Below are 26,464 nucleotides of genomic sequence, written 5' to 3' on the forward strand. Positions count from 1 at the left end.
ATTTAACACATTTGTCCTGAAATCTTGGCTCAGCTCATAGTTGTTTTCTTAACGCACACAAAATAAAGCTCTAATTAGTTCTAATTAAATATTTAAATTTTAAATAGTTGAAAAAAAAATACTTGAACTTGTTACCTTTCTATAAAAATCCAAACATGAAATGGGTAAAGTTCATAAATCTTTTATTTTTGCTAATTGAAATGAGAGTTCTGTGTTGACCCGACTGGAAACTGCAGGTTTTCCCTCTGAACTGGGTAACGTTCACTGAAACCATAACAACTGTTACCAAAAGTATTCACACCCCTCTGCTTTGACTCTATGAACTTCAGTGATTCCTCATAGGGTCCAATATGAAGGCGGTCCACGAGGTTCTGGAGCATCGATGGTAACTTTGGGCCCGTTCTGCCAGAACCGCATTTATGAGGTCAGACACTGATGTGGGACGAGAAGGTCTGGTTCTAATTCATCCCAAAGCTGTTCTGTTGGGTCGAGGTTCGGACTCTAGAGGCCGGTCCGGGTCATCCGCACCAAACCAAATGATTTTTGTTATTCTTATTGATCCGAGTTTAAAGTTTGTACTTGTTTATGTTTAAAGCGTTTGTTTCTGATCTTATTTAGTTTTTAACATCCTTTTCAGCCTTTTACGGTTAGAACCTGACAAACTGACTCCGCTCCTGAGACGGCTGCTTTTGGTTCTGGTCGCTTTGCGTTCCTGTCTCACATGACTCTACGCACATCTGCAGCCCATCCACATTCAATTAAATTTAATTTCTATAGCTCCAATCCACATCACATCATCTCAAGGCTCTTTCCAGAGTCAGATTCCATCAGATCCTCCAGGTTGGTGAGAAAGTTTCCTCTCTAAGGAAACCCAGCAGGTTGCATCAAGTCTCTCCAAGCAGCATTCACTCCTCCTGAAAGAGCGTAGAGCCACAGTGGACAGTCGTCTGCATTGTTGATGGCTTTGCAGCAATCCCTCATACTGAGCATGCATGAAGCGACGGTGGAGAGGAAAACTCCCCTTTAACAGGGAGGAGAACCTCCAGCAGAACCAGAACCAGGCTCAGTGTGAACGCTCATCTGCCTCCACCCACTGGGGCTTAGAGAAGACAGAGCAGAGACACAGAAAGCACAGAAGCTCACATTGACCCAGGAGTACTTTCTATGTTAGAGAAGACAGAGCAGAGACACAGAAAGCTCAGAAGCTCACATTGACCCAGGAGTACTTTCTATGTTAGAGAAGACAGAGCAGAGACACAGAAAAAGGCTCAGAACTCGGTTGTGAGGTTTGTAATTGTTTTATTGACACGGCTTCACGCGGAGATAATCTGCAACTTATCTTCAGGTGTGCAGGAAATAAAAGGAAAAATTATGAACTTGCTTCAGGAAGCTCTCACCTCGCTCTGTCCAACAGCATGCAGAGGTTCTGATACTTTAAGCTGGGAAAGGTCCCATAGAGAGGAAGAGGACCAGGAGCATGCAGAGGAGCAGCGCTCTGCTGCCCCCTAGTGGTCCATCAAGACTGGCTGGGAGAGACGCTCCTTTAGGCTGAATCTGACATAAGGGTGTTTTTATTTTTTATGTAAAAGGCTTCACCTGTAATCTGTTGCTGCCTGGTTTCCTTTGAGGCACATTGGACCTGATGTGGTGCACTTTCTGCACGGCAGTGAGATCACAGGAAAACGCTAAGCCCTTAGGTTCTGCTGAGAACAGGTTCCCTTCGTCTCTGGTTCCTTCTCTCAGCTCACAGGTTTAAACTGCCTGTTTTTTTTTTTTTTTAAAGACATTTCTGGGTCTGATTGTTCTTCTGGGAGCTAAAGTGGTTCTGCTTTCAGTTATTTACAGGATTGAGAACCGATTTCAAGTTTGGTTCCGTGTGATTTATGAGTAAAATGCTCTCAACGTGTTTTAGAAACATTGCAACAGCGACACGGATGATCAAACGTGAGGAAAAAGTGGAATGTGAGATTTAAATGTAATAACATTTACATTTCTGGTCCGACTTAAAGGAATGTCTAAAAGCATTTCTGAATTTAATTTGACTGAATTTATCTGTTAAATTCAAAATCAGGTAAAACAAAATAAATGAAGCACCCTGCTGGAGTCTGATTAATAAAATATAGAATCACGTTTCACATTTTTTCTTTTAAAAATAAAGGAAATTTGCACCAGTAATGTGGAAATATGAGGATTTGGGATATGGACTCGACGTGAATGTGCTGCAGGGCCTCGGCTGTGTTCTGGTTCTGGTTCTGGTTCTGGTTCTGACCAGAACCCAGTCTGGATGTCTCAGATTGCTGAACACCTGCTCCTGCTTTTAAAGATCTTTGTGACGCAGACAAAAACATCTGAGACTGATGAGGAGCTTTGATAAATCTCTGACACTTGGTGACAAATATATAAGAAATATAAACTCTTTAGAAATAATGATATAAGCTGCATTGATGCGTCTGTTTCAGGTCCGTTTCTCACTTGGGCCAGTAAAGCGTTTTACTGTAACAGTTTTTAGAAATCACAGATTATCGGCTTCGTTTTCTTTTAGCACTTCTGGAGAATCATTGTCAGAATAAACCCGTTGCAGCAGTTTATTTTTAACCTTCACCGACTGATTCTAACCGGGTGAAGAATATTTTAAACCGACTTTAACCCTGATTTGGTCCCTAAGAGGCGTCCCAGCTGATCTGAGTCTTTTTGGAACAACGATGCCACGCGGTTCCTGAGCAGGTTCTCAGTTATCCGCGTCATCACAGCAGCAAACCGGCTTAAATCAGAGCAACTACTCGCTGCTCAGGCCACCAGGACTGGAAAAGTGTTGAAATATTTCCAGTTTAAAACATTTAGGAGCCCTCTATCTTGGGAAACCAATATTGAAGGATTAAACATGAGGTTCTCCACAGAAAGATGGGAGGAACCTGCGTGGTTCTCGCTCTGCAGAGCAGAACATCTGGAGCAGGGGTAACCAACGTGGGGCCCGTGTGCACCAGGTAGCTGAAAAAAGACGTGGAGACACCCAGACCATGGGAGGAGTGTGCAGGAGGACTGGGACCGAGCATCTCCTGAGACGCTCCAGGGCTCCTCGTCCTCACAGAACAGCTTGAAGCGTGGGGAACATTTCAGCGTCTGTGGGAGGCGTTGCAGCCTGGACTCCTGCTAACTGTCCCGTCTGGCTCCACGTTATGAAACGCCCTGAATTAACGCGACATTTTCACTAGAATTAGGCTTTTTCAGGGTGCTGCAGTGTCCGCTGTTGCTCTGCGGGGTGTTTAGGTTTGGTCATTTTAGAGGGAAACCTATAAAACTGAGACCTGCTGCACAGCATCAATTAGCGATGTGTGGCGTTTCTCTCTTTGTCCACTGGGTGTCGCTGTGGCAGCAGAGGCTTAAAAAGTGACGGCAGTTTTGTTTCAATGAATAATCACTTGTTCTCTTGTAAACTCTAAAAAAACATTGGAATATTTCAGATCTTTACATTTTTAAACACATTTTTTAAGTTTTTAAGTTTTACATTAAAATCTTCACCTACTTTAAAACTGGGCAGTGAACTGTTGCTGTTATTTGTTGTTACTTTTTTCTTTATATTTGCACAACAGGGAGCTGAACCTGAAGTGGAGCGCCTGGCTGAGAGGACAGGTGAGAGAACATCAGCGATAGATCAGGTGTGTTCCTCGGCATGCAGGTATGGAGAACACGGTGGGAGGCAGTTTATAGGCGTTTACAGGCGTATTTACAGCTCAGCTCTCCTCTAGAATCAGATGTTTTATTTGGTTCTGTGTGTCGAAGCGCAGCTCAGGCCTTTTCAGCCAAGTCTCATTTTCAAAGCTTTCTGGTTTCATGATGTCCATCATATGGAGGAAGAAGAGGAGAAGCTGGAAGAGGCGTTCCTCAGGGATGTCGACTTTGATTCTTCCTCAACCTTAAAGTCAAAATAAGCAGAAGAAAACCGCTCAGGGATGTTTTACTTCATTCGTGTTCAGCTGTGGAAATATTAAAAGGAAAAAAAAACGTTTAATTCCAGCATTTATATTCAGGGTAAAACAGAATTAAATCATTAACTGGCCAGAAGTAGCATTTATGATGATTCCACTATAAAACTTCAAATAATAAAATCACCATGTTTAAATCTGAGTAAACAATAAACTGAAATCAATTAAGTAGTGAAAGTTTTCTCCTTATTGGATCCAAAACCGTTTACTTTAATTGTTTCAATTAACAACCTTTAATAATTGAATTATCCATTCCTTCTACTGGTTCTGGAATTGTTTTTTTTTTCTTTTTTTTTTCACCACAAGGCGACGAAGTGAACCAGAACCAAAAGGAGATGATCGGAGCAGAGACACAGAAACGTGAGCCGAGACGAGGGAACCCGTTGGAGAACGGACCTACCCGAGTTATTCTGCCTCCTGGACGCTTGCACAGTTATCTTTACTTTCCGAAGCTATGGCTAAGTACTCGGCCCTGCAGGAAGATCAGAGCAGAACGTTATTTTCTCAGAGACAGACTGGACCAGGAGGGGAACAACAAGCAGGAGAACATCTGGTCCACCCAGCAGGATCTGGATCTGGATGTGAAGGAGACTCACTCGCTTTCCCTCAGGGCCTCCTCTCCCGCCACAGAGATCTTCCTGTAGCAGTAAATCATCTCGACGACCAGCCAGAACTGGAGCCCGATGATGGAGACGTACATCATCACCTCAGACAGGATGGAGGCCATTCCTCTGGTCACTGCAGCGGCACAGAGGGAGAGCAGCTGAGACGCAGGGACGCTCGGTGCGTCTTTTAAAGTCATAATTCATTAGTTCACGCCCTAAACTGCAGTGGTGCCGCCACTCATCTCCTCCTGGCTCCTGCAGCAGCAGCAGTTAATTTGTGGGAGGAAAATATGATTTAAGGTTTGTCAGAATTAAAACACATGTAAACAGAACTGATACGGCTACGATGAGGAAGGCGGCGATCATCCAGAGGACCGAGCACAGACCCCGGAGTTTATTACAGCTCCAGAACATTTATCGCCTTAAATCCTCCAGATTTAAGTCAGTTTGTTTAGCAGGGAGAGAAATCTCAGGTTTGTGGATGAGAGAACGACCCACAGCACCACAGGTCCTCTACTTTACCCAACAGCGGGTAAGCATCTCCACTTATCCATGCTTTGCTTTACCTGCCTGCAGCGTGTGTTTGTGAAGCTGCAGGTAACAACCAGCGCTGGTTTTGGTGATCTTGTGACCACGGTTAATGATAGAGTGAGATTTGGAGACGTCCCCCTGCCTGCTGGAGAGACAAACCCCCGTCCTCGTCCCGCCTTTCTTCATCACAGCTACTTTAAACTTTAAAATTACTGCTCTGAATGAAGGAAAGTTCAGACCTGGCTCATGCAGACCAACACACGGTGAGGCTGTGTTCTCCTCTCTTTCCCATTTAGAAGAGCGACATCAAAGCTGTGCATCTAAAGTTTATTTTTAAATGGCAGATGGTAAAAATCGCTAATTGTGTGATGGTTTGATGGTCGGGTGGAAACGCCTAGCTGCAGCTTTTCCCAGTGGTCCCTGACTAAAACACTGAAAGCAAGTGTTGCTCTGTGCAGCAGGGATGTTCCTGCCGTGTATTTCTTCACGATGAGCCGTTTTAATCACCAGGCCTGCAAACAACGCTGCAGCTCTGCAAACAGACCGACTCCTGCAGTGTTTGCATAAGCCGCTGCTCCTCCGGCTGGATCTCCACGAGCAGACGACCGTGTTTGACTACCAAATGAACGAGTCCACGCACGGCTGCTCTGGTTTCAGATTACTGATTTCAGGTACGGCAAACAAATCAGATCACTAGTCAGACACGAGGAGATTGTCCCCTCCACGTCACCTGAGACGCATTTTCTGCTGTTTCTATCAACCTCGGCTCTGATATATCTACTGGAAAATCTGAAATCAAAAATAGACCGCTTTGACGTTTTCCAGTCAGGTTTCACTTTACATTGTCTTTGTACTGAATTGTCCTATACAAATAAATGTGCCTCGCCTTTCTAAATGTCATCAGAATGTGATCAAACATGTTTTTCTGCCTTTTTTAGCCTAGAAGCTGAAATCCTGCAGCCTGTGTTGGCAGATATTTCACCTTTTAATGAATGTGGAGGATTTGTTTGCTGTGCAGCGTGTCTGGGCTCGGTTCTTACGTTTGGACACCACGTTGAGCTGGATCAACTTGGTGGTTTTGTTATTAAACTCGTGGTTTTTGTACTTGAGCGTGCGCTCAAAGATGCACTTGTAGGTCCCCGTGTCGTTGAAGGTGACGTTGAGGATGTAGATGGAGCCGTCCTGCAGGTCCAGGGTGTTCTTGCTGCCGTTCCAGTCCAGACGCTCGTAGAAGCGCATGTCCTGGATGTCGCCCTGTTTGTTCTCGTACGTGTACAGCTGAAACATGGAGCAGAGGGAAGACAGAGGCTGTCACTGAATCTCTCACCGGGAACATCTCATTTCTTTCCTCCCCTCAGTGGCGCTGCTCAGCTGCTGCTTTTCCTGCATTTTCTGCATCTGCATGTAGAATCTGAAGCTTTCCTGCTTTGCCTCCTTCGGTAAGTAAGAGCACTGAGTGCATGGCCATTATTTTCCAGACCGCAGGAAAAGAGGTTGTCATTAAAAATGCATCTGTTTACTAAAAGATAATTACACCAGGAGAAAAACCACAAAACAATCCTTTGGATCTTCTCCTGAAAACGATAGAATGGGTGATGATGTTGCTTTGCACAGCTGCCTTTCTTACTGGCTTTACCAAGCTGGTAATTTCTGCAAAGTTTCTCTGTGTTTTGCTGAACCAGACCTGCTAATAAAACTAGGCTCCATCCAAATACCCTGAATAACAGCTTAATAACAGCTTAATAACAGCTCCAAGCTGTTGTTGCTTGACCGTCCGTGGCGTCAAAACTCTGAACTCCATCAGGGAGGAGAGGAGCTTCAGCTGCTGAGCTGATTCCAGACTTTAACTCTAAAGTCATTAGTGACGGAAACATGGAGGATGGAGTCAGATCCTACAGCCTTCTGGATATGGACTACAAAGAGACGCTTTCTGCTCTACGGATGTTTTAGTTGGTTTACGTGAGGTTAGCTGTGCTGCTACGTCATGTCACACAAAGGATTGTGGGATTTCTTGTAGCTCTTCAGTGCCTGTAAGGCACATTGCGGTGTTCCAAGGCTAAATTAGCCGTGAGAGGAAGCATACAGACTACTTTTCCTACCTCCTTCCTTACCGACTTCTCTATTCAGACAGCATTGATCATGGAGACCGCTGACGGACTTTAGCTTTGGCTAAAGAGTCCTGACTCTGTAACGGCATACGGATGGTTCACTTCAGGCAAACTTCTGTAGATGGAGATCAACCAACAGCTCCCCTAGCAGTGACTGGTGGATATTGCAAAACAACAGAATCTTTTCTCTTAAAAACAGAACAAAAATTTAATTTAATTGAAATAGTTTATCAGGACTTTTGGTTTCCTGTGCAAAAATAAATGCATAGTTTCATACTGAGATGAATTTACCTGCTATTTTCAAGCATATGTCTACCAGTGCTGTGAGCTGTATCCATGATTCACAGACACACTTGAAACTGATTCCCCCTTAATTTTATTCCTGTTCATAAATAAGCTAGCGCTAACACTGCAGCACAGCAAGCTGCTGCAGGAAGATAGAAAAGCAGGAGCTCAATCTCCTGAAATGGTTGCAGTTAGCGACGGGATGTGGAGACTCCTGAATCTTAGCCGTACGCTGAAGGTTTTCCTGCCGTCGTCCCCGTCTCGTTTTCACAGCAGAATAAACGCCACCAGGTGTGAGCAGCAGCACTTCCAGGTCGGGGGAACTGATCCTGTTCTTCAGCTGCAGCCGTACCGTAAGCACCCTGATGCAGCAAATCCTGCAGATCTGCTGTTCTTTGTGTAAATGCCTGCGCTGGTGGTGCCTGTGGTCACCATGGGTTTCTGCCCCAGAGCAACCTGCCCAGGTCCTGCTGCCAGGCCCCAGCAGTGGCGCAGTGACGAGTCTGAGAGGCTGTTCTGTCGCGAGGCATCTAGAACTCCACAAGAACGTTGTTTCTTTCTCAGCTCGTGTCTATTTTCATGGCTGAGACGGAAACAACCCTTAACCTGCCTCGATAATTGCTGCGGCCATAAGAGCAGCCGTGCCTCTCTGCAGAGGGATCGCGTTTCACAGACCTTCCTGTTGCGGATTTTACCACCACTTACCGGAGAGAACGTCTCCTCATCGGATGCCTTGAAGGACCAGATGACGGCGGCCTCGGCGGGCACTTCGCTTCTCATCTTGCAGGAGATGCAGCCCAGTTTGAAGCCGTCGCCGGCCACGGCCTCGGTGTCGGAGTCCACCTCCACGCAGGCGGCGCGGCACAGAGCGGCTGCAGGGGGACAAAGCAGAGACGAATGAGCTGTGAAGCTGCAGCTGTTCGGTTCGCTGCTCGGCTGCAGGTCAGCGGGTCAGAGAGGAGAGCCTCGGTCGGGCCGTCAGTCTCTTTTCCCCTTGACTCCAGGAGGAGCTGTGCTGTTATTTTCTCAGTACTTGCAGGCAAACTGTCTGATCAGTACTTCAGAAAACAACTGTAACATAGTTTTTGCGTGCTTGCTCTCAATTCTGAAAACATGCGTGGTTCTTTTAGTTGCTTTTGCTTGCATTGTTTTTATTTCCACTCATTGCTTCACTTTGGTATTAGACACAATTTAGATTGTGGTTGTGCTCTGATTTTCTCTTCAAAATGTGAATCTGAGGGGAAATAAAGAGGTTGCAGTGAGCAGTCAGACTGTTCTCTTGCATTCTGTCAGTTGCCAACTGGAGCTAACACCATATATAGAAGCGTGAGTCTATATATGGCAATTTCTATTATATCAAACACTTGTCATCGGCCAGGATTAACACACCTGTAACTCCAAAAGTTTCTGTCTGAAACTGCACCTTGCAGTTTCCACTGAGGCCTCAGCATCGCTCTCAACCAAAGATGTGCTACCCTCTACTTTCACCTTTTGAATCGCGAGATGGAGGGAAGGGGGCGAGGGGAGAGAACAGGAGACACATGACTCCAAATCAGATCAACGCTGACAAAACCGTTAAAGTGTGTTGGGTTTAAGATGGCAGCCGTCAGCTCTGACTGCAGCGTTTAATGAAAGGGCCTGGGGACTGCAGAGGAACATGAAGGGGAGGAATGATGGAGGAAAATGTTAGCTAAGACAAGGTTTGTGAAAATGGGAGAGCAGGAAGAGGTCAGAGGCTGGCTGCAGAGGAAAAAAAAGGAAAAGAGAATATTAGGAGAACAGTTTTAGTGTACATTGATATAAGACAAACCACAGTTTGATAGTTTACCAATTGTGAGGTGGATTTTACTGTAAATCAGTAATGAGCTGTTATCCAACGTGCATTCATGTTCCTACCATTTAAAATAAGCTTAAATCAAAGGTTTACCAATATTTAGACGGATGATCACTAAAGTACAAACATTCAGAGCACCCCTCATTTCTTTTGACTATTCCCCGAACAACTGTCACTTTCCTGTAATCTTTTCTCTTTTATTCAGCCCAGTCCTTGTGGTTAACCCTGTTAGCCCACACTTTCTCCTTAAAATAAATGTTAAATTAGCAGAGGTGAAGAAAAACAATTTGCCCCCTACACAGGAAGAATATCTAAAGGTCCCCGTCTTTCATAAATTCCTCCTCCTTGTTAATAATAACAATACATTACCCAAAGACGCTGTACAAATCTGACAATATATCAACAATAAATCATGATAAAAACAACACACATTAAAAAGTGTGTATGCATAACCTCCCCTTGACCTACCTAAGACCCTGCAAAGACCAGATGTGATCTCACCAAAACCGTATAAAGACTTGAAAACCTCATTAAGATCTCACTAAAACTCTTTAAAGACCTTCCAATGCCTCACTAAGACCCCGTAAAGACTCCAAAACTTCACTAAGACCTTAAGAAGACCCTGAAAACACCGTCCAAGACTCTTTAAGAACTTACCAAGACCACGTAAAGATCACCAAAACATCTAAATAAGACTTTGGGTAGACCACCCAAAAATACACTAAGAACTCACCAAGACCATATAAAGACCATCCAAGGTCTCAAAAAGACTTTGGATAGATCATGCCAAACCTCCCTAGGACCTACCCAATACCCTGCAAAGACCACCTAAGATCTAAATAGAACCTTGGAAAGACTCTCCAAAGCTTCCACAAGACCTTTCCAAGGCCCTACGAACCACCCAAGACCTCATCAAGACTATATAAAGACCACCCAAGAACTAAATGGACCATACAAAACATCCATAAGATCTCACTAAGACTATATAAAGACCACCCAAGAACTAAATGGACCATACAAAACATCCATAAGACCTCACCCAGACCCTACAAAGACTATCCAAAACCTCACCAAGACCTAAACAAGATCCTATAAACACCATCCAAGACTCACTAAGAACTTACCAAGAGCATATAAAACCCACCAAACATCTGAATAAGACTGATAGATCATGCAAAACTTCCCTATGACCTACCCTAAGACCCTGCAAAGACCACTGTTGATCTCACCAAAACCATATAAAGACAGGAAAACCTCACTAAGATCTCACTAAAACCCTATAAAGACCTTCCAATGCCTCACTAAGACCATGTAAAGACTCCAAAACTTCACTAAGACCTTAAGAAGATTAAGAAGACTGTAAAACCATCCTAGACTCACTAAGAACTTATCCAGAGTATATAAAACCCACCAAACATATAAATAAGACTATGGGTAGACCACCCAAAAATACACTAAGACCTCACTAAGACCATACAAAGACCATGCAAGTTCTCAAAAAGACCATACAAAACTTTCCCATACCCAATACCCTGCAAAGACCATCTGCGATCTAAATAGAACATTGGAAAGACTCTCCAAAACTTTGCTAAGACCTTTCCAAGGCCCTACGAACCACCCAAGACCTCATGAAGACCATATAAAGACCACCTAAGAACTAAATAGGCCATACAAAACATACATAAGACATCACCAAGACCTTAACAAGATCCTATAAACACCATCCAAGACTCACAAAGAACTTACAAAGATCATATAAAGGCATTTCCAAAGTCTACATAAACCACCCAAAACGTTGTTAGGCCTCGCCTATAAACCCACAAGGTCAAAACTTTATACAGTTTTGACAAGGTAGAGAAAACTGCATAAAGACCTGATTACCATCGACATCTAGGCTGATTTTGTTTTTGTCACAGTGTGGTCCTGACCCAGTATAAAAGGTGCTTTGCAGAAATGGAACAACTCCTGAAGAATTCAGTTGTTCAACAGCAGAAAATTGTGTAGTACATCAATTTAGAAATAGAGTGAAGAATGAAGAGTCTTTCTTGTCCTTATGTAACCATAATGAGATTGTGGCGAGACACCGGTTCAGACGTCACACACACACAAGTCAAACAAATCCATATAAAAACGAAGAAAGAGCATTCCTACAGGAGACCCTCCAAAATGCAAAAACACAGTATTTAATTAAGCAAAAGCTTAATTAAATGTTAAACTGCACTGCAGAAGAGTTAAAAATAAGGCAGAAAACTCATGTAAATGTTACAGTGTGCAAAATTATTTAACGTGGTAAGAAAAAAGTTATAAATTAGCGTATCTCCATGAAAACTCCCGGAATTCTGCAGACTGAAAAACTTCTGCCTGCAGGGAAGATATTGACAGCTCAGAAATACCCCACCTAACCCCACTTAAAGAAAAACAATGTGGAGGATTTAAAGTCTGATTCTGACACCTTTTTAGGATTTATTTTTGTCCAACTGCGTTTGTCAGCTGCATCACAGGTGCGGAACTGTCGTTTCAACCTGAAGCGACAGCTGATCTCATTCCCTGGTTTTCTGCTTATCTGTGTGGCAGATCAGCAGAGCACCAAACAGACTCCAGGCCAAAGGCACATTTAGAAATGCCTGCTGTTTTTAAACCGTCCTCAGAGAACAAGTGCTCCAGCTCACAGGAAGCCACGCAGCGATAATTTCATGTGTTTCAGCTTCATCTCGGCAGCAATTAGCTCCCCGTCTGCGACAAATGGGTCTGAATTGTTGGTGTTAATTACAGGCTGCTTTATGCAGCTCCAGCTGTCAGCGTTAATCCTCGGCTGCCGGAGGTCGACGAAAGACATTCATCACATGGTGCTCCTGTGAAGCCTCCCAGCAGAGCAACAGACACCGGCAGACCTCAGGATGGACCTCAATATGAGGAGGATGACTCCAAAAACCTGCAAGAGACGCTCTGACGACGCAGCAAACCAGAAGAAAACGAGGAGTTTGGCTCCAGGAAGCCTGGAGCTCAGAGCAGAACATGAAACCGTCTCATTTTCATCGTATTAAAGAAGGAAAACGCTTCAGATTTGGAGGTCAGAGAGGCTGGTGCTGAACATAGCAGCTAAGTTTTAATCCTGTGACGTCTGTTTGGTTAAAAACTCTCAGGCAGACGTTAGAACATCCTGTCTGAGAAACCGTATGAGTCCACGAAGAAGAAAAGAAGCTTAAAAATAAAAGCAACAGAGTTCAAGTTTGGAAATAAATTAAGTTATTTATTCTGATTGACTTATTTTGGGAAAGCATGAAAACTTCTTTTCCAAACAACTATAATGGATGATGAAACAGCAGCTGGTTCTCCCGCCTCTCGCCCAGTGACCGTTTCAGATAAGCACCAGCATGGATATATGGATGGTTTAGTTTCAATTCAGTGTTTCTGTGTTCTGCATCTAAAAATAGGTTGCTAAGCAACAGCATAAAATGGCCAAGGCTGCACTTAAAATATATGCTTTGAATTTCTGGATAAATATCGATATCGATCAATATGATTTCTATTTTATCTGTATGCTTTTTTTTCTATATCGTCCAGCTCTAATGTCAGAAGGTCAGCAGAGTCAGATGATTCCTCAGATGATTCCTCAGATGATTCGATTCCTCAGATGATTCCTCAGACGATTCGATTCCTCAGAGGATTCCTCAGACGATTCGATTCCTCAGATGATTCCTCAGACGATTCGATTCCTCAGATGATTCCTCAGACGATTCGATTCCTCAGATGATTCCTCAGACGATTCGATTCCTCAGATGAGTCCTCAGACGATTCGATTCCTCAGATGAGTCCTCACACGATTCGATTCCTCAGATGATTCCTCAGACGATTCCTCAGACGATTCGATTCCTCAAATGATTCCTCAGATGATTCCTCAGACGATTCGATTCCTCAGATGATTCCTCAGATGATTCCTCAGACGATTCGATTCCTCAGATGATTCCTCAGATGATTCCTCAGACGATTCAATTCCTCAGATGATTCCTCAGATGATTCCTCAGATGATTCGATTCCTCAGATGATTCGATTCCTCAGATGATTCCTCAGATGATTCCTCAGACGATTCGATTCCTCAGATGATTCCTCAGACGATTCGATTCCTCAGATGATTCCTCAGACGATTCGATTCCTCAGATGATTCCTCAGACTCGTCAGACTTCAGCGTCTTCTGCAGGTGACGGAGCTCTTTAGTCGTCTCCTTGCTGGTCCGCAGGAGGCGGAGCTCTCCACCATGTTGGGTTCGGTCTGAGCCGACCCGGTGCTGACCCGGTGGACGTTGGTCCGTCACGTGACTCCTGAGTCCAGAGCTGATTCTTCTCCCGGTGACTGAGACACAGCTAGGTAATAAAGCACAAATTCACAACAGGAAAACATTTTTTTTTTTAAAAGTGAGCTAAGGGTCGCTGAGGTCAGAGAGGTCGGTCGGGTTTTTGGCGCCGGTCGGTGAGGAGATCAGCGAGCTTTAGTGAACACGCTGGAGGCCCGGGGAACCGTCACAGGTTCCACCGTGGATCCTGCAGCAATCCTGGAGCAAAGATGGACGCCCAACCGGCTTCTGGTGGACACTCACTCCTCTGACTGGTTCTGATTTGAGAACCCGGACCCTGCCGCCTCAGCTCAGGGGTTCTGCAGGCTCCTCCTGACTGACCGGTTCTGTTCTGCCTTGAATCCAAACCGTTTCAGTTCACCGTGTCTCTCAGGACCGACACACAGAGAGCGCTGGTCAAACGGACCGGAGGTGCTGCGGCAGGACAAGACGGTGAAAAGACAGAGGGAGGAGAGACAGACGTGGACTGACAGGAAGGAGACGTCCCCGTCAGAAGTGCAGCATCAACACATCCTCCACACACTGATTCACTCCAGCAGCAGCGTTCAGTCCACAGGCCCAGCTTTGGGATTATGCAACCTAAGGTCCAGAGGCAGCAGATTAGGATTTTATTCCTGACTGGGTGCTGGACGCTCATAATCCCTCACATCAGCAGCTGTTCCCCTCTGAGGCCCAAAATGTCCCTCAGCTGCAGAAAAGACCCTCTGGAGCCACAGGAGACACTAAAGGCCCGGTTTGAGGAGGCGACGTGTGTCTCCATGGCGCTGAGGAGGAGAGCACGGCCTGAGGAAACACCAGGGAGGCGCAGCGTCAGCCTGATCACGTCCTCCTGCTTCTCCTCGTTTCATTTAACGGCGCCGTTTGTTCCAGGGAGACCAAAACAGGAAGTTAACCTGTGGAACATCTCAGGCTGTAGAGATGAGCTCTGTGTGGAACATTCTGGTTTCACCGCTTCAAATCCATCCATAGCTCAGCTTCAGGATCTTCTCTGCAGATGAAGCAGCGCTGGTTCCTGAGGGACGCCTCCTCCACGTGTCCTCCTGCAGAGAACTCCTCCAGAGCAGGAGGAGACATGGAGGAGGTCCTCTGCTGCGCTGGAGCGGAGAACATCCATCCATCATCCATCCATCTATCCATCCATCCATCCATCCATCCATCCATCCATCATCCATCCATCATCCATCCATCATCAATTCTGCCATCCATCATCCATCCATTCATTCACCCATCCATCCATCATCCATCCTTCATTCATCCATCATCCATCCATCCATCCATCCATCCATCCATCCATCATCCATCCATCCATCCATCCATCCATCCATTCATCCATCCATCCATCCATCATCCATCCTTCCATCCATCCATCATTCATCCGTCCATCCTTCATTCATCCATCATCCATCCATCCATCCATCCATCCATTCATCCATCCATCCATCCATCATCCATCCTTCCATCCATCCATCATTCATCCGTCCATCCTTTCATCATTCATCCGTCCATCCTTCATTCATCCATCATCCATCCATCCATCCATCCATTCATCCATCCATCCATCCATCATCCATCCTTCCATCCATCCATCATTCATCCGTCCATCCTTCCATCATCCATCATCCATCCATCCATCATCCATCCATCCTTCCATCCATCCATCATCCATCCATCCATCCATCCATCCATCCATCCATCATCCATCCATCCATCTGTCATCCATCTATCATCCATCCATCCATCCATCTATCCATCCATCATTCATCCATCCATCCATCCATCCATCATCCTTCCATCCCTCCTTCCATCCATCCATCCATCCATCCATCCATTCATCATCCATCCATTCATCATCCATCCATCCATCCGTCCATCCATCCATCCATCATTCATCCGTCCATCATCCATCCATCCATCATCCATCCTTCCATCCATCCATCATTCATCCGTCCATCCTTCCATCATCCATCATCCATCCATCCATCATCCATCCATCCATCCATCATCCTTCCATCCCTCCTTCCATCCATCCATCCATTCTTCCATCCATCCCTCCTTCCATCCATTCATCCATCCATCTATCCATTCTTCCATCCATCCTTCCATCCATCCATCCATCCATCCATCATCCATCCTTCCATCATCCATCCATTTATCCATCCATCCATCATCCATCCATCCTTCCATCCATCCATCATCCATCCATCCATCCATCCATCCATCCATCCATCCATCCATCATCCATCCATCCATCCATCCATCCATCCATCCATCCTTCCATCCCTCCTTCCATCCATCCATCCATCCATCCATCTATCCATCATCCATCCTTCCATCATCCATCCATCCATCCATCCATTCTTCCATCCATCCCTCCTTCCATCCATTCATCCATCCATCTATCCATCATCCATCCTTCCATCATCCATCATCCATCCATCCATCCATTCTTCCATCCATCCTTCCATCATCCATCCATCCATCCATTCTTCCATCCATATTTCCATCCATCCATCCATCCTTCCATCCATCCATCCATCCATCCATCCATCCATCCATCCATCCATCCATCCATCCATCCATCCATCCATCATCTTCCTCTCAAACCATGTAAACAGAAGAAAAGCTAAAATGTGAAAGCAGAGTAAAGTTTTTTGTTGGGGACCTTCAGGAGTTTCAGATCAGCTCTTCAGGCAGATTTCACCTGAGACCTCAGAGAACCCAGCAGGTGAACCACATCTCTGCCGTTCACCTCCATGGTTCTCTCAGAACATCAACATCAACCGGACATCCAGCTGTCCCGTCCTGCAGCTGTGCTTGACGCTGGAACCGATTAAAGACGTTTTGGGCTGAACTGCAGTTCTGAAACTGAGCTGGAAGCTGCAGGACGGCAGCGTGAAGGCGAGTCTGTCGTCATTCACAGACACTTCCTGCCGTTTCTCCATGAAGGAGCTGAAAATAACCTGTTTTCTTTTTGCACGGAGGAACCGACACACAGGCGGACACTTTGCACCAGAAGCAGGAGGTGCGGCCCTTACGTCAGCGAGGCTGATGAGGCATCAGTGCTGCGGCAGCACTCAGGCTTCATGTCTCTGTCCTCATTGGTCCGTCTGTCTCTGGGACATCAGCTTCCTCTGCTCCTCCATCTGGTCTCCATCCAGTCACCTTAAAAAATCCTCTCTGTCCTAAAACCTCTCATGTCAGACTCCAGGAGCAGATCCTGGTCCAGCTGGGTTCAGACTTTATGGACGCCTGTCCAACAAGGACAGTAATCAGCTGTAAGGCGGGACTCAGATTGTCTCTGATAAGAAATGATGGATCAAACTTTTCTGTCTGCAGGCTGAAATACAGACAAACCTGCTGATGGGGCGTATTTTATTCTGCTTTACTCTGCAGGAACCTCCTCCAGCATCATAAAGATGGATAAATAACTCAGTCATCTACACGAAAATAAATATAAAATAATATGAAACAAGAATCTGAATGTGAACTGTAAACAATAAAAGGGTCATTCTGACCTCTCCTTGCTTTTATGTTATAAATTATCATCATTTATAAAACCAGTCGGCTTCTGTTTTAATAGAACAGAATAAAACGATCCTTCAGCGGCAGAGTTCAGGTGTACCAGCAACAAAAACATAAAGCTACTGTTAATGATCTTCCTTCGTACTGGATTTAAGTTCCTCCATCATCTGTATCTGCTCATGCAGGGTCACTGGGGGTTACCTGTCCAGGTAGGTATCACCTGGACAGGTAAAGGCTCCATTACTAAGGATGAGTTAGAGAGACCAATTAACCAGACCGTCACGTTTGTGGACTGTGGAGGAAGTTGGAGTACCCAGAGAGAACCCACTCCTGCACAGGGAGAACATGATAGCCCCATGCAGAAAGACCTCAGGCTGGGATTTCAACCCAGGACCTTCTTACTGCAAGGCAGCAGTGATACCAACTGGGTCTAAATATTATTTTTATTTTAGATTATTTTATCATTTTAAATTGTATTATTGTTGTTCAGATAAAAAAAGACATGCAGGAACTTTCAAAGGCCTTTTTTTTTGTTTAAAGGACGACAAAAAGGTAAAAATGTTCACTGATGTGCAGATCAAACGAGAAATAAACCGATGAACGAACCCAGGAGGACTCTTTGTGTTTAGAAACTAGTAGGAGATCCTCCAGCTGCTCCAGGAAGGCCTGACCTCATGATCCTGAGCTGCAGCTGGACGAGCAGCGACGGGCTCAGCTGCCAGGGAACCGACGGCTGAAATTAGGCCGAGGAACATCATCCCGCTGCAGATTCACTTGCCTGGAACAGACTGAGCCTCAAACCGCGTCAGAACCAAACGCCTTCCTGGAGGGACTCAGCTGCGAGAGGAAGACGAGCAGTAAAATCACATTTCACCCGTCAGATGAAGAGCTTCCTGTTTGACAGAAACCATGAAGAAGACCTCCTTGTGCTGCTGATTCTGCTGCAAAACCTCTCAGAGGAGACGGAGAGAGGACAGTCAGCTGTTTGGAAACATCGGTCCCTTTAACGCTCCATTAATCATCGCGGCATTTCAGGATAAAACAAAGAAGAAGAACTCAGAACTTCAGGAAACCACCTGGACAGCCCAGATCCTCCATCCCTCAGACGGATCTTCATCCAGAACCGCTGATAGAACCTCACAGAGCAGGGATCGCCTCCACCTCCTCTGGAGTGGACCACCATGGAGTGAGTCTCCTCTGGGCAGAACCTGAACCAGAACCAGGCAGAGACAGTCCAAAGCCCTGGCTGAGGATGAGGAGGTGCAGCTGCTGCACTGACCAGAAGTTAGAAACCAGACGGAACAAAGAGGAACCCGTTCGGTTGGATAACGGGAGGAATGGAACGACATGTGACTGGAAACTCCTCGTTACTTTACGTCCTAAACGGCCGAGGAGCTTCAGGTGCTGGGAGAGGGAACAGGGCGTGAAGATGTGGGGAAAAGCTGCACTGAAACAACTTATTTAGTGAATTAGGGATGAGACATCCGGTGTTAAATCACACTGAACTGCTGCACTGCAGTCTCCTGCCTCTCCTGTGGAAATCCATCTGCCCAGCCATTTGCAGACTAATGGCTTCGTAATGCGGCGCCCAACACACAGAGTCTGTGTGCATTAGCTCCAGCTGCCGTCGGATGCTTTCAGCTTTATTCTGGGTTCTGTTCGACCAAACTTTCTCACAGATCAGCAGAATAAACCCACAGACTCGCGCTGTTCCTCCTTTTTATCCTCTCTGTTGCTTGATTTTACAGAAATCTCCTGTTTTGGATCCTGTATCTGGCCCTGTTGTGCCCAACTGCAGAACCTCGCTGGACCCTTGCAGACCTGCATGTCTCAGACTTGTTTACCGCCTGAATTTCCTGAATCCCTGCGAGTCCAGCGGCGGCTGGCTGCTGCAGATAAAGGCTCCGTAAAGCTCTTTCAGGTCCTGCTTTCTTCCTTTCTGTCAGCAGCAGATTCAGGCCGAGGCTCTTTCAAAGCCTCAACATCTTCATCCTGTTATTTTCCATTTGGAAAGATTTATAAACCCTAAATGAAAAGATTGTGTTGATGAAAGTGCTTCTGTTTTAGGTTTCAGGGAGATTCAGGTGATTTTAACATCCTAAAGGGTGTTTTATGGGCTTAAAAGTGAAAATGTTGGTAACTTAAATGCAGCAGTGGAGGAGAACTGAGAGGCAGGTGGATGTTTGATACCTTCCTTCATGTCTGAACATTTGAGGAGTTGCAGAAAATACCTCAAATTAAGTTGAATTGCTGAATAATAATAAAAACACAGAGAGGAGGTTCAGAGGGTCGAGAACTGCCGGTTCCTGGAAGTCCACTTCTCTGCTGACCTCACATGGAACATCCACGTGACTCAAAGTGTGGAAAAGTCCAACTTAGAGCCGGTTCCCCTCCAGCTGCTCACAAACAGCAGGGATGGAGAGCCTCCAGGTAATCAGGGTGAGGTTCTGCAGCAGGCGGTGAGGTCTGCAGAACACCTTATTGGATCACAGCGGACCTCTCTGATGGACCTGCAGACTCTAGAAGAAAGCCAGCGCCGTTGCTACAGACTCCCTTCACCCTGGACCCGTTCTCCCATCTAGGAAAAGGTTCTGGACTTTAAAGACCAGAACCAAGCGACTCAAGGCGGTCCAATCAATCGTCCCGATCACCTGAAGACACCTGATGGACAGAAGTTGGCATCCTGCTGCTCAGCTTTGGTTGGTGGATTATTTTATCTTCACCCAAATTAGAGCTGCTCCACTGGTTTTCATTTAGCAAAACAATAATAATACAATTCATTTTAATCAGATTTTTGGTTGATTTTTTTTCTCTATTTAAACAAATAAATCATCTAAAAAGTCTACTTTGATCTTGACCTCCTCATCCCACTCATCCATCTTTATGACCTCCTATTCCACTCATCCGTCTTCATGACCTCCTCATCCCACTCATCCATCTTTACGACCTCCTCATCCCACTCATCCGTCTTCATGACCTCCTCATCCCACTCATCCATCTTTACGACCTCCTCATCCCACTCATCCATCTTTACGACCTCCTCATCCCACTCATCCATCTTTACAACCTCCTCATCCCACTCATCCATCTTTACAACCTCCTCATCCCACTCATCCATCTTTACAACCTCCTCATCCTACTCATCCGTCTTCATGACCTCCTCATCCTACTCATCCGTCTTCATGACCTCCTCATCCCACTCATCCATCTTTATGACCTCCTCATCCCACTCATCCATCTTTAAAACCTCCTCATCCTACTCATCCGTCTTCACGACCTCCTCATCCCACTCATCCGTCTTTACGACCTCCCTCATCCCACTCATCCATCTTTACAACCTCCTCATCCCACTCATCAGTATTTACGACCTCCTCATCCCACTCATCCATCTTTACAACCTCCTCATCCCACTCATCCATCTTTACAACCTCCTCATCCTACTCATCCGTCTTCACAACCTCCTCATCCTACTCATCCGTCTTCATGACCTCCTCATCCCACTCATCCATCTTTATGACCTCCTCATCCCACTCATCCATCTTTACAACCTCCTCATCCTACTCATCCATCTTCATGACCTCCTCATCCTACTCATCCGTCTTCATGACCTCCTCATCCCACTCATCCGTCTTTACGACCTCCTCATCCCACTCATCAGTCTTCACAACCTCCCTCATCCCACTCATCCGTCTTTACGACCTCCTCATCCCACTCATCAGTTTTTATGACCTCCTCATCCCACTCATCAGTCTTTATGACCTCCTCATCCCACTCATCCATCTTTACGACCTCCTCATCCCACTCATCAGTCTTTACAACCTCCTCATCCCACTCATCCGTCTTCACGACCTCCTCATCCCACTCATCAGTCTTTATGACCTCCTCATCCCACTCATCAGTCTTTATGACCTCCTCATCCCACTCATCCGTCTTTACGACCTCCTCATCCCACTCATCCGTCTTCACGACCTCCTCATCCCACTCATCCATCTTTACGACCTCCTCATCCCACTCATCCGTCTTCACGACCTCCTCATCCCACTCATCCATCTTTACGACCTCCCTTATCCCACTCATCCGTCTTTACGACCTCCTCATCCCACTCATCCTTCTAGCTGGTCCCCGCGTCCCGACAGCTGAAGCTCAAGCTGATCCACGGACTCATCTGCTGTGGCCTTTTCTGAGAAAATTAACATATCAGCATTTAAATATAAATGATAACTTTTAGAAAAAAGGAGCAAAACAAAAACAAGGACTGAATGAAGGAAAAAAGAATTTCAGGAAAACGTTGAAGGGGAAATTAGGAATGATTCGTTATCAAAGGATAACGACCTGGGAGTGGAAACGCGTCGCAGATTTCTGTTTTTTCATTTTACACAATCGTTAAAATCCCTCTAAGTACAGATAAAGTTGAAGGAAAATTGACAGAAATAAAACTTTGTTTCTTGTCGGATGAGTTTGTTTCTCTCAGGTCTCATAAAAAAGCACTAATCACAGATTTAGTGGGTTTTTCAGCGCTTGAGGAGATTTTCAGGCCGACATCCCAGGACGGAGGCGGTTAGGTTAATCAGCGCAGAGCAGATGAAATCAGCAGGAGATCAACATTACATCCATTAATCAGAGCGAATCACTTTCTGACTTAGCTCAGGTTCATCTTTAAATCGTTACTGACTTTAAATGCTGCTTGAACAGATTATTCTGGGACTGGAGGAGCCGTCGGACGCTCCAGACGTTCAGGGCTTGTCTGCTGTAGCAGCGATCAGATGCCATCAGAGCAGGATTCCCCTCGCTGCCTCTGGGGATCTCCTGGTGCTGCATCCTCCAACAAACATGCTGAACTGAGGCTTTTTCTGCACTGGCTTCTCCTTTAATGTTCTCATTTTGGTTTCCAAGCAGCCAGACCTCCATATAACCCTGAAACTTGTAAGAAAGTATGCCTACTTGGGGGGAAAACATCAGACCTTTGCACAGAGCTCTTCTCTCTCTGTGGCTAAATAAGGGACCTTTCCTGGTCTCTGTTTTGAAGCTCTGACACGATGACCTCATGTCTTCACCGTGAAACAACAACTCTACATGAACACCAGAGAGCCGGCAATGATCCACAACACAGCATCAGACTCTTCAGCACATGGCGGCCCACGTGTGCGCACCATAAGCACAGCCCACTCACCTTGAAGAGCCAGGAGGGTCAGAGGCAGCAGCAGCATCCTGGCCGGGTTTGGAGCGGCGCCGGAGTGACGAAGCCCACCAACACAGCAACTCTCCTCAGACCGAACACCCGATGGCCCAGACCTGCAGCGCCAAAGCGTCCTGCAGGGAGGAGGAGGATGCTGCTGGGACTCTGGGTGTGGCCCGCCCTCTTCTTCCTCTCCTGCTGATGCAGAGGAGGAGGAGGAGGAGGAGGAGATCCCACTGAAGCACCTGGACAGCCTGACAGCGGCGGCGTGTTCACCCACAGAGCCTGTCCCCTCCACAGAGGTTTCAGGTTCAGGCTGAAGTGTGAGGCGGACCTGATGGAAGACGCAGGAATAAAAATATCTGAGTCCCTTAATTCATGAGCAGAAGTAGAAGCTGAAAAATGGAAGCACGTGAGGTTTCCTTCTCTCTTTGGCTTTCTGTAGACCCTTCATCTGCTCTTATTGCCTCATCTGGGAGTTATTGCTGCTCAGGAACAGCCTGAGCTGCAGATCCGGTCACCGCATGCCTCCTCGGACGAAGCTGCGCCGAAATCTGAGCCAAAGTGCGCCTTGTTCACCCGCTGTTTGCGCACATGCGCTCTGTGTGCCTTCACACGGAAAAACAAACGAAACAGAGGTGACAAAAAAAGACGGATTAGTTCCGGCTCCTCTCCTCCTGAGCGCCGGCTCCCTCCCGGTAACGGCCCGTCCTCCCGGTGGGTCAGAGTGGGTCGGCTTCCGTGCCGCAGCTCAGCAGGAGGACGCGGTGCCGGGAGTCCCTGCGCGGACAGAGTTCACAGAAATCCCTCCTGCGGTGGAGACATGCGGAGAAATCTGTGCCGGAGCGCAGCGCGGCTCCCTGAGACGGACGGAGGGAGGGAGGCTGCGCTCATCGGCCAGGATGGGGGAGGGAGGCGCAGCCAGGAGGGAGGAGGGGTGTGATGCAGAGCAGCAGAGGAGGAGGAGGAGGAGGAGGAGGAGGAGGAGAGGTGTAGAGGCGTTGCTGTGGTAACAGGTTTTCCTAAGTGATGCTCCTGTTTCTTCCAGAAGCTCCCAGGAGTTGGAGAGGAGATCCAAAGGTAAACAGGTCCAGAAGGAGGAGTGAGCTTGATGCTTATTTCCTGACAAAGTCAATATTTCCTTATTTGTGAAACCAAAGTATAACTTTGATGCTTAACATTCCTCATTCTAACAGAGGAGGAATACGTTTTTCATAAAATTACTACTTTATCCTACTACTACTAACAACAACAACAATAATAATAATAATAATAATAATAATAATAATAATAATAATAATAATAATAATAATAATAATAATAATAACAATAAATATGAGCAAAAATAAAGCCGCCTCAGCAAATGTTCAGCTGAATTTGGTCGATTCGTCTGAAGATGTTTGTCCATCTCCTCCGTTTCCTGCTCCACAAACCTGGATGGATCAGAACCAGCGGATGAAAACTGGATTTTTGTCTGTGGGCCACAGATCACCTGCAGGTTGACCATCAGGTGATGGTCATCACGCTCCACAGCAGAAGAAATCCAGAGAAACTGACAAGGTCCTAAATATAGAAGCATATTTTCTTTCTGAAAACCAGGTATTTGTGTTTTCTCATTTTTCCTGTAAAAAAAAAATGTTTAAAGAAGAAACTTTGTTTCAGGTCGCATTGAGCAGAAGAACAACGCTGCCACCATGAGGCCAAATGAAGGAACAGAAGCCGCTTTAAGTGAATCAAAGATTCAAAGATTCTTTATTGTCACTGCGGTGAATTTTCTTTTTGGACACTCCGGCTGAGAGTACACATAAGAGACAACAGGCAATGAACAAAGGTTAAATTCTTTTACATTATAGCGTGCAAAATGTTTAAAAGCTGTACAGAGCTGTAGATTCTGTATATATATATATATATATATATATATATATATATATATATATAGAGAGAGAGAGAGAGAGAGAGAGAGAGAGAGAGAGAGAGAGAGAGAGAGAGAGAGAGAGAGAGAGAGTATATATAAATATATATAGAATTGTCCTTCTCTCAGAGGAAAGTCCTTCCTCTGCTGTGCAGCTTCAAAGAGAAACTCTGCAGACAGGCTTTAAAGGTTCTTCAGAGAACATCAGAGAACAACCAGCATCGTGGAGAACAGGGAACCCAGCAGACGTGTCAGAGAGAAAGTTCTGGTCCAGTTTACAGCAGGTCAGGTTCTACAGAACCTCCCAGAGTTCTGATCATCATGTGGACCTGGAGAGAGGATGGACCTCCTGCAGACCTACCAGGACATGGACGTCCACCTGGACTGACAGGCTGGACCAGGAGAGCATTGATCAGAGAAGCAGGAGGACCATGGTGACTCTGGAGGAGCTGCAGAGACCTGCAGCTCAGGTGACGTTTGTATTTAGAACAACTGCAGGTACAACTTAAAACATTTTATTGCATAAAAGTCCAATTTTTCTTGCCGGTCATGTCAGAAAGTGAAACTTGTGTATTATATATAGAATCATTACGGATAAAGTGATTTATTCAGAGTTTCATGTTTCTTGTAACTTTGATTTTCCCTACAAATAATGAAAACCCAACATTTAATGTCTCAGAAAATTAGAAAACTGTGAAAAGGTCTCATTATTGAAAGCTCCTGGTGTTCCGCCCTGATCAGCTAATCAGCTCCAAACACCTGCAGAGGTTTCCTGAGCCTCTAAACGTCTCAGTCTGGGTCAGCAGGCCACATCATCATGATGGAGGACAGACGTCCAGGAGACGGTCATGGACTCCCCTCACAAGGAGGAGAACCACAGAAGGTCTTTGCTGAATAAACTGGTGGTTCAGAGAGTTCTGGATCCCAGAATATTAACAGAAAATTGAGTGGAAGAAAGAAGTGTTGTAGGAAAAGGTGGACCAGAAGCAGAGAGAACCACTTCACCTGGAGTGGACTGATGCTGGAGACGATGCCTCAAGAACTACAGACACACAGAGACAAATAGTTCTAGACATAAAATGTGTGGAAAACTGCAGACATTTAGACAAAATATTACTTTATTATACACACAGACAGAGTTATGCACTTATGCAAAACAAGCTAAGCTAATCTGAAGCAACAGAGAAGGAACTTATCAGAAAGACAAAAGATAAAATAAAGTGCAAACAGTAAGTATAGCCCAGTTATTGATAATATGGCATATTAAGATAAAAATTAAATATTCTGTTAAGCAGAGGAAGGACGGTGTGAGAAGATATGCAGTATGCTACATCTCTCACAGATGTCAGAATTAGGTGTAAACAGCATGAAAACATGGATCCATCCTGCCCTGATTAAATAGTCCAGGCTGATGGTGGCAGTGAAATGATATGGGAGATATTTTCTCTCCAACTTTGGTCCCATTAGTGTTACTTTAAAGGAACAAGAAGTAAGAAATATACAGTAAAATTAACCAAACTTAAACTCATCTGTCACCTGGGATGGAAGTGACTCTCCCTATAAACAACCGGTCCTCTCCATCAACAATGTCTGCATGATTGTGGCGCCGCCAGCTCAGTATCAACCATCCTATGGAGACTAACGGCCCGTTTCCTTGCAAATATCCTCAAGCAGCTCAATATTTCCCTTATCGGAAAATGACGGATTCCCTTCAAAAGATTATTTGAGGCATTGCCGCGGTTTCTTTATTCGAGAGGAAACAGTTCTCCACATAATGCAAAGGGAGAGAGAAGGTTAAGATTAGCATTGTTTAGTCCATAATAGGTCAAATAAAAGCAACAAAGTAATGACACAATGTGAATAAGAATGGATCCACCAGCACTGGACCACCGCTGGGCCTTTTTTGTAGCTGACCTCAAAGGATACAAACTGCTGCTAAGTGCATGCAAAGCAAAAACAGGACCTACTTTCAAATAAGGCCGCAGCAATCCTTCCTGCATCCTAAAGAAATACAGAGCATATAATCATGTCTCTTCACACAAGTACATAGTAGAGGCTATCGATATCCATCTGTAATAGTGAGCAGCAGATTCAGGTGTTGATCCGGAGCAGGGGCCACCGTCTTGCCGAAGTCCAAAACAATCCGGAGGCCGCTGA

The 26,464-nt window shown here is 45.6% G+C and overlaps 1 protein-coding gene across 4 annotated transcripts; it reads right to left on the reverse strand.

The window, feature by feature from the left end:
• Window positions 1-1,282: 1,282 nt before the first annotated feature.
• Window positions 1,283-23,319, reverse strand: scn1ba (sodium channel, voltage-gated, type I, beta a). Of its 4 annotated transcripts, none has more exons than XM_021311622.2 (7): window positions 22,390-23,317; window positions 8,902-9,000; window positions 8,218-8,384; window positions 6,160-6,397; window positions 4,580-4,721; window positions 4,384-4,455; window positions 1,283-3,913 (listed from the first exon to the last, which is right to left on the reverse strand). In XM_021311622.2, the coding sequence occupies exons 3-6, from the start codon at window positions 8,290-8,292 to the stop codon at window positions 4,389-4,391; spliced, it is 522 nt and encodes a 173-aa protein (XP_021167297.2). In that variant the 5' UTR covers window positions 8,293-8,384; window positions 8,902-9,000; window positions 22,390-23,317; the 3' UTR covers window positions 1,283-3,913; window positions 4,384-4,388. The 4 variants fall into 4 exon arrangements, with proteins under 4 accessions (XP_021167297.2, XP_021167296.2, XP_021167298.2 ...); XM_021311621.2 differs by having other exon boundaries at window positions 8,902-9,252; XM_021311623.2 differs by lacking the exon at window positions 8,902-9,000 and having other exon boundaries at window positions 22,390-23,319.
• Between the last annotated feature and the right edge of the window lie 3,145 nt (window positions 23,320-26,464).

This window comes from Fundulus heteroclitus, chromosome 3 (assembly GCF_011125445.2).
Source record: "Fundulus heteroclitus isolate FHET01 chromosome 3, MU-UCD_Fhet_4.1, whole genome shotgun sequence".
Classification (NCBI taxonomy): domain Eukaryota; kingdom Metazoa; phylum Chordata; class Actinopteri; order Cyprinodontiformes; family Fundulidae; genus Fundulus; species Fundulus heteroclitus.

What these genes read in the sequence shown, in the direction of transcription:
- scn1ba (XM_021311623.2), bottom strand. Translation starts at nt 22,426, where the DNA reads ATGCTGCTGCTGCCTCTGACCCTCCTGGCTCTTCAAG. An exon ending in GACCCTCCTGGCTCTTCAAG is followed by an intron (nt 8,385 to 22,389) that starts GTGAGTGGGCTG and finishes GTCCCCCTGCAG; the next exon opens with CCGCTCTGTGCCGCGCCGCC. An exon ending in GCTCAACGTGGTGTCCAAAC is followed by an intron (nt 4,722 to 6,159) that starts GTAAGAACCGAG and finishes GTGCCGCTGCAG; the next exon opens with TGACCAGAGGAATGGCCTCC.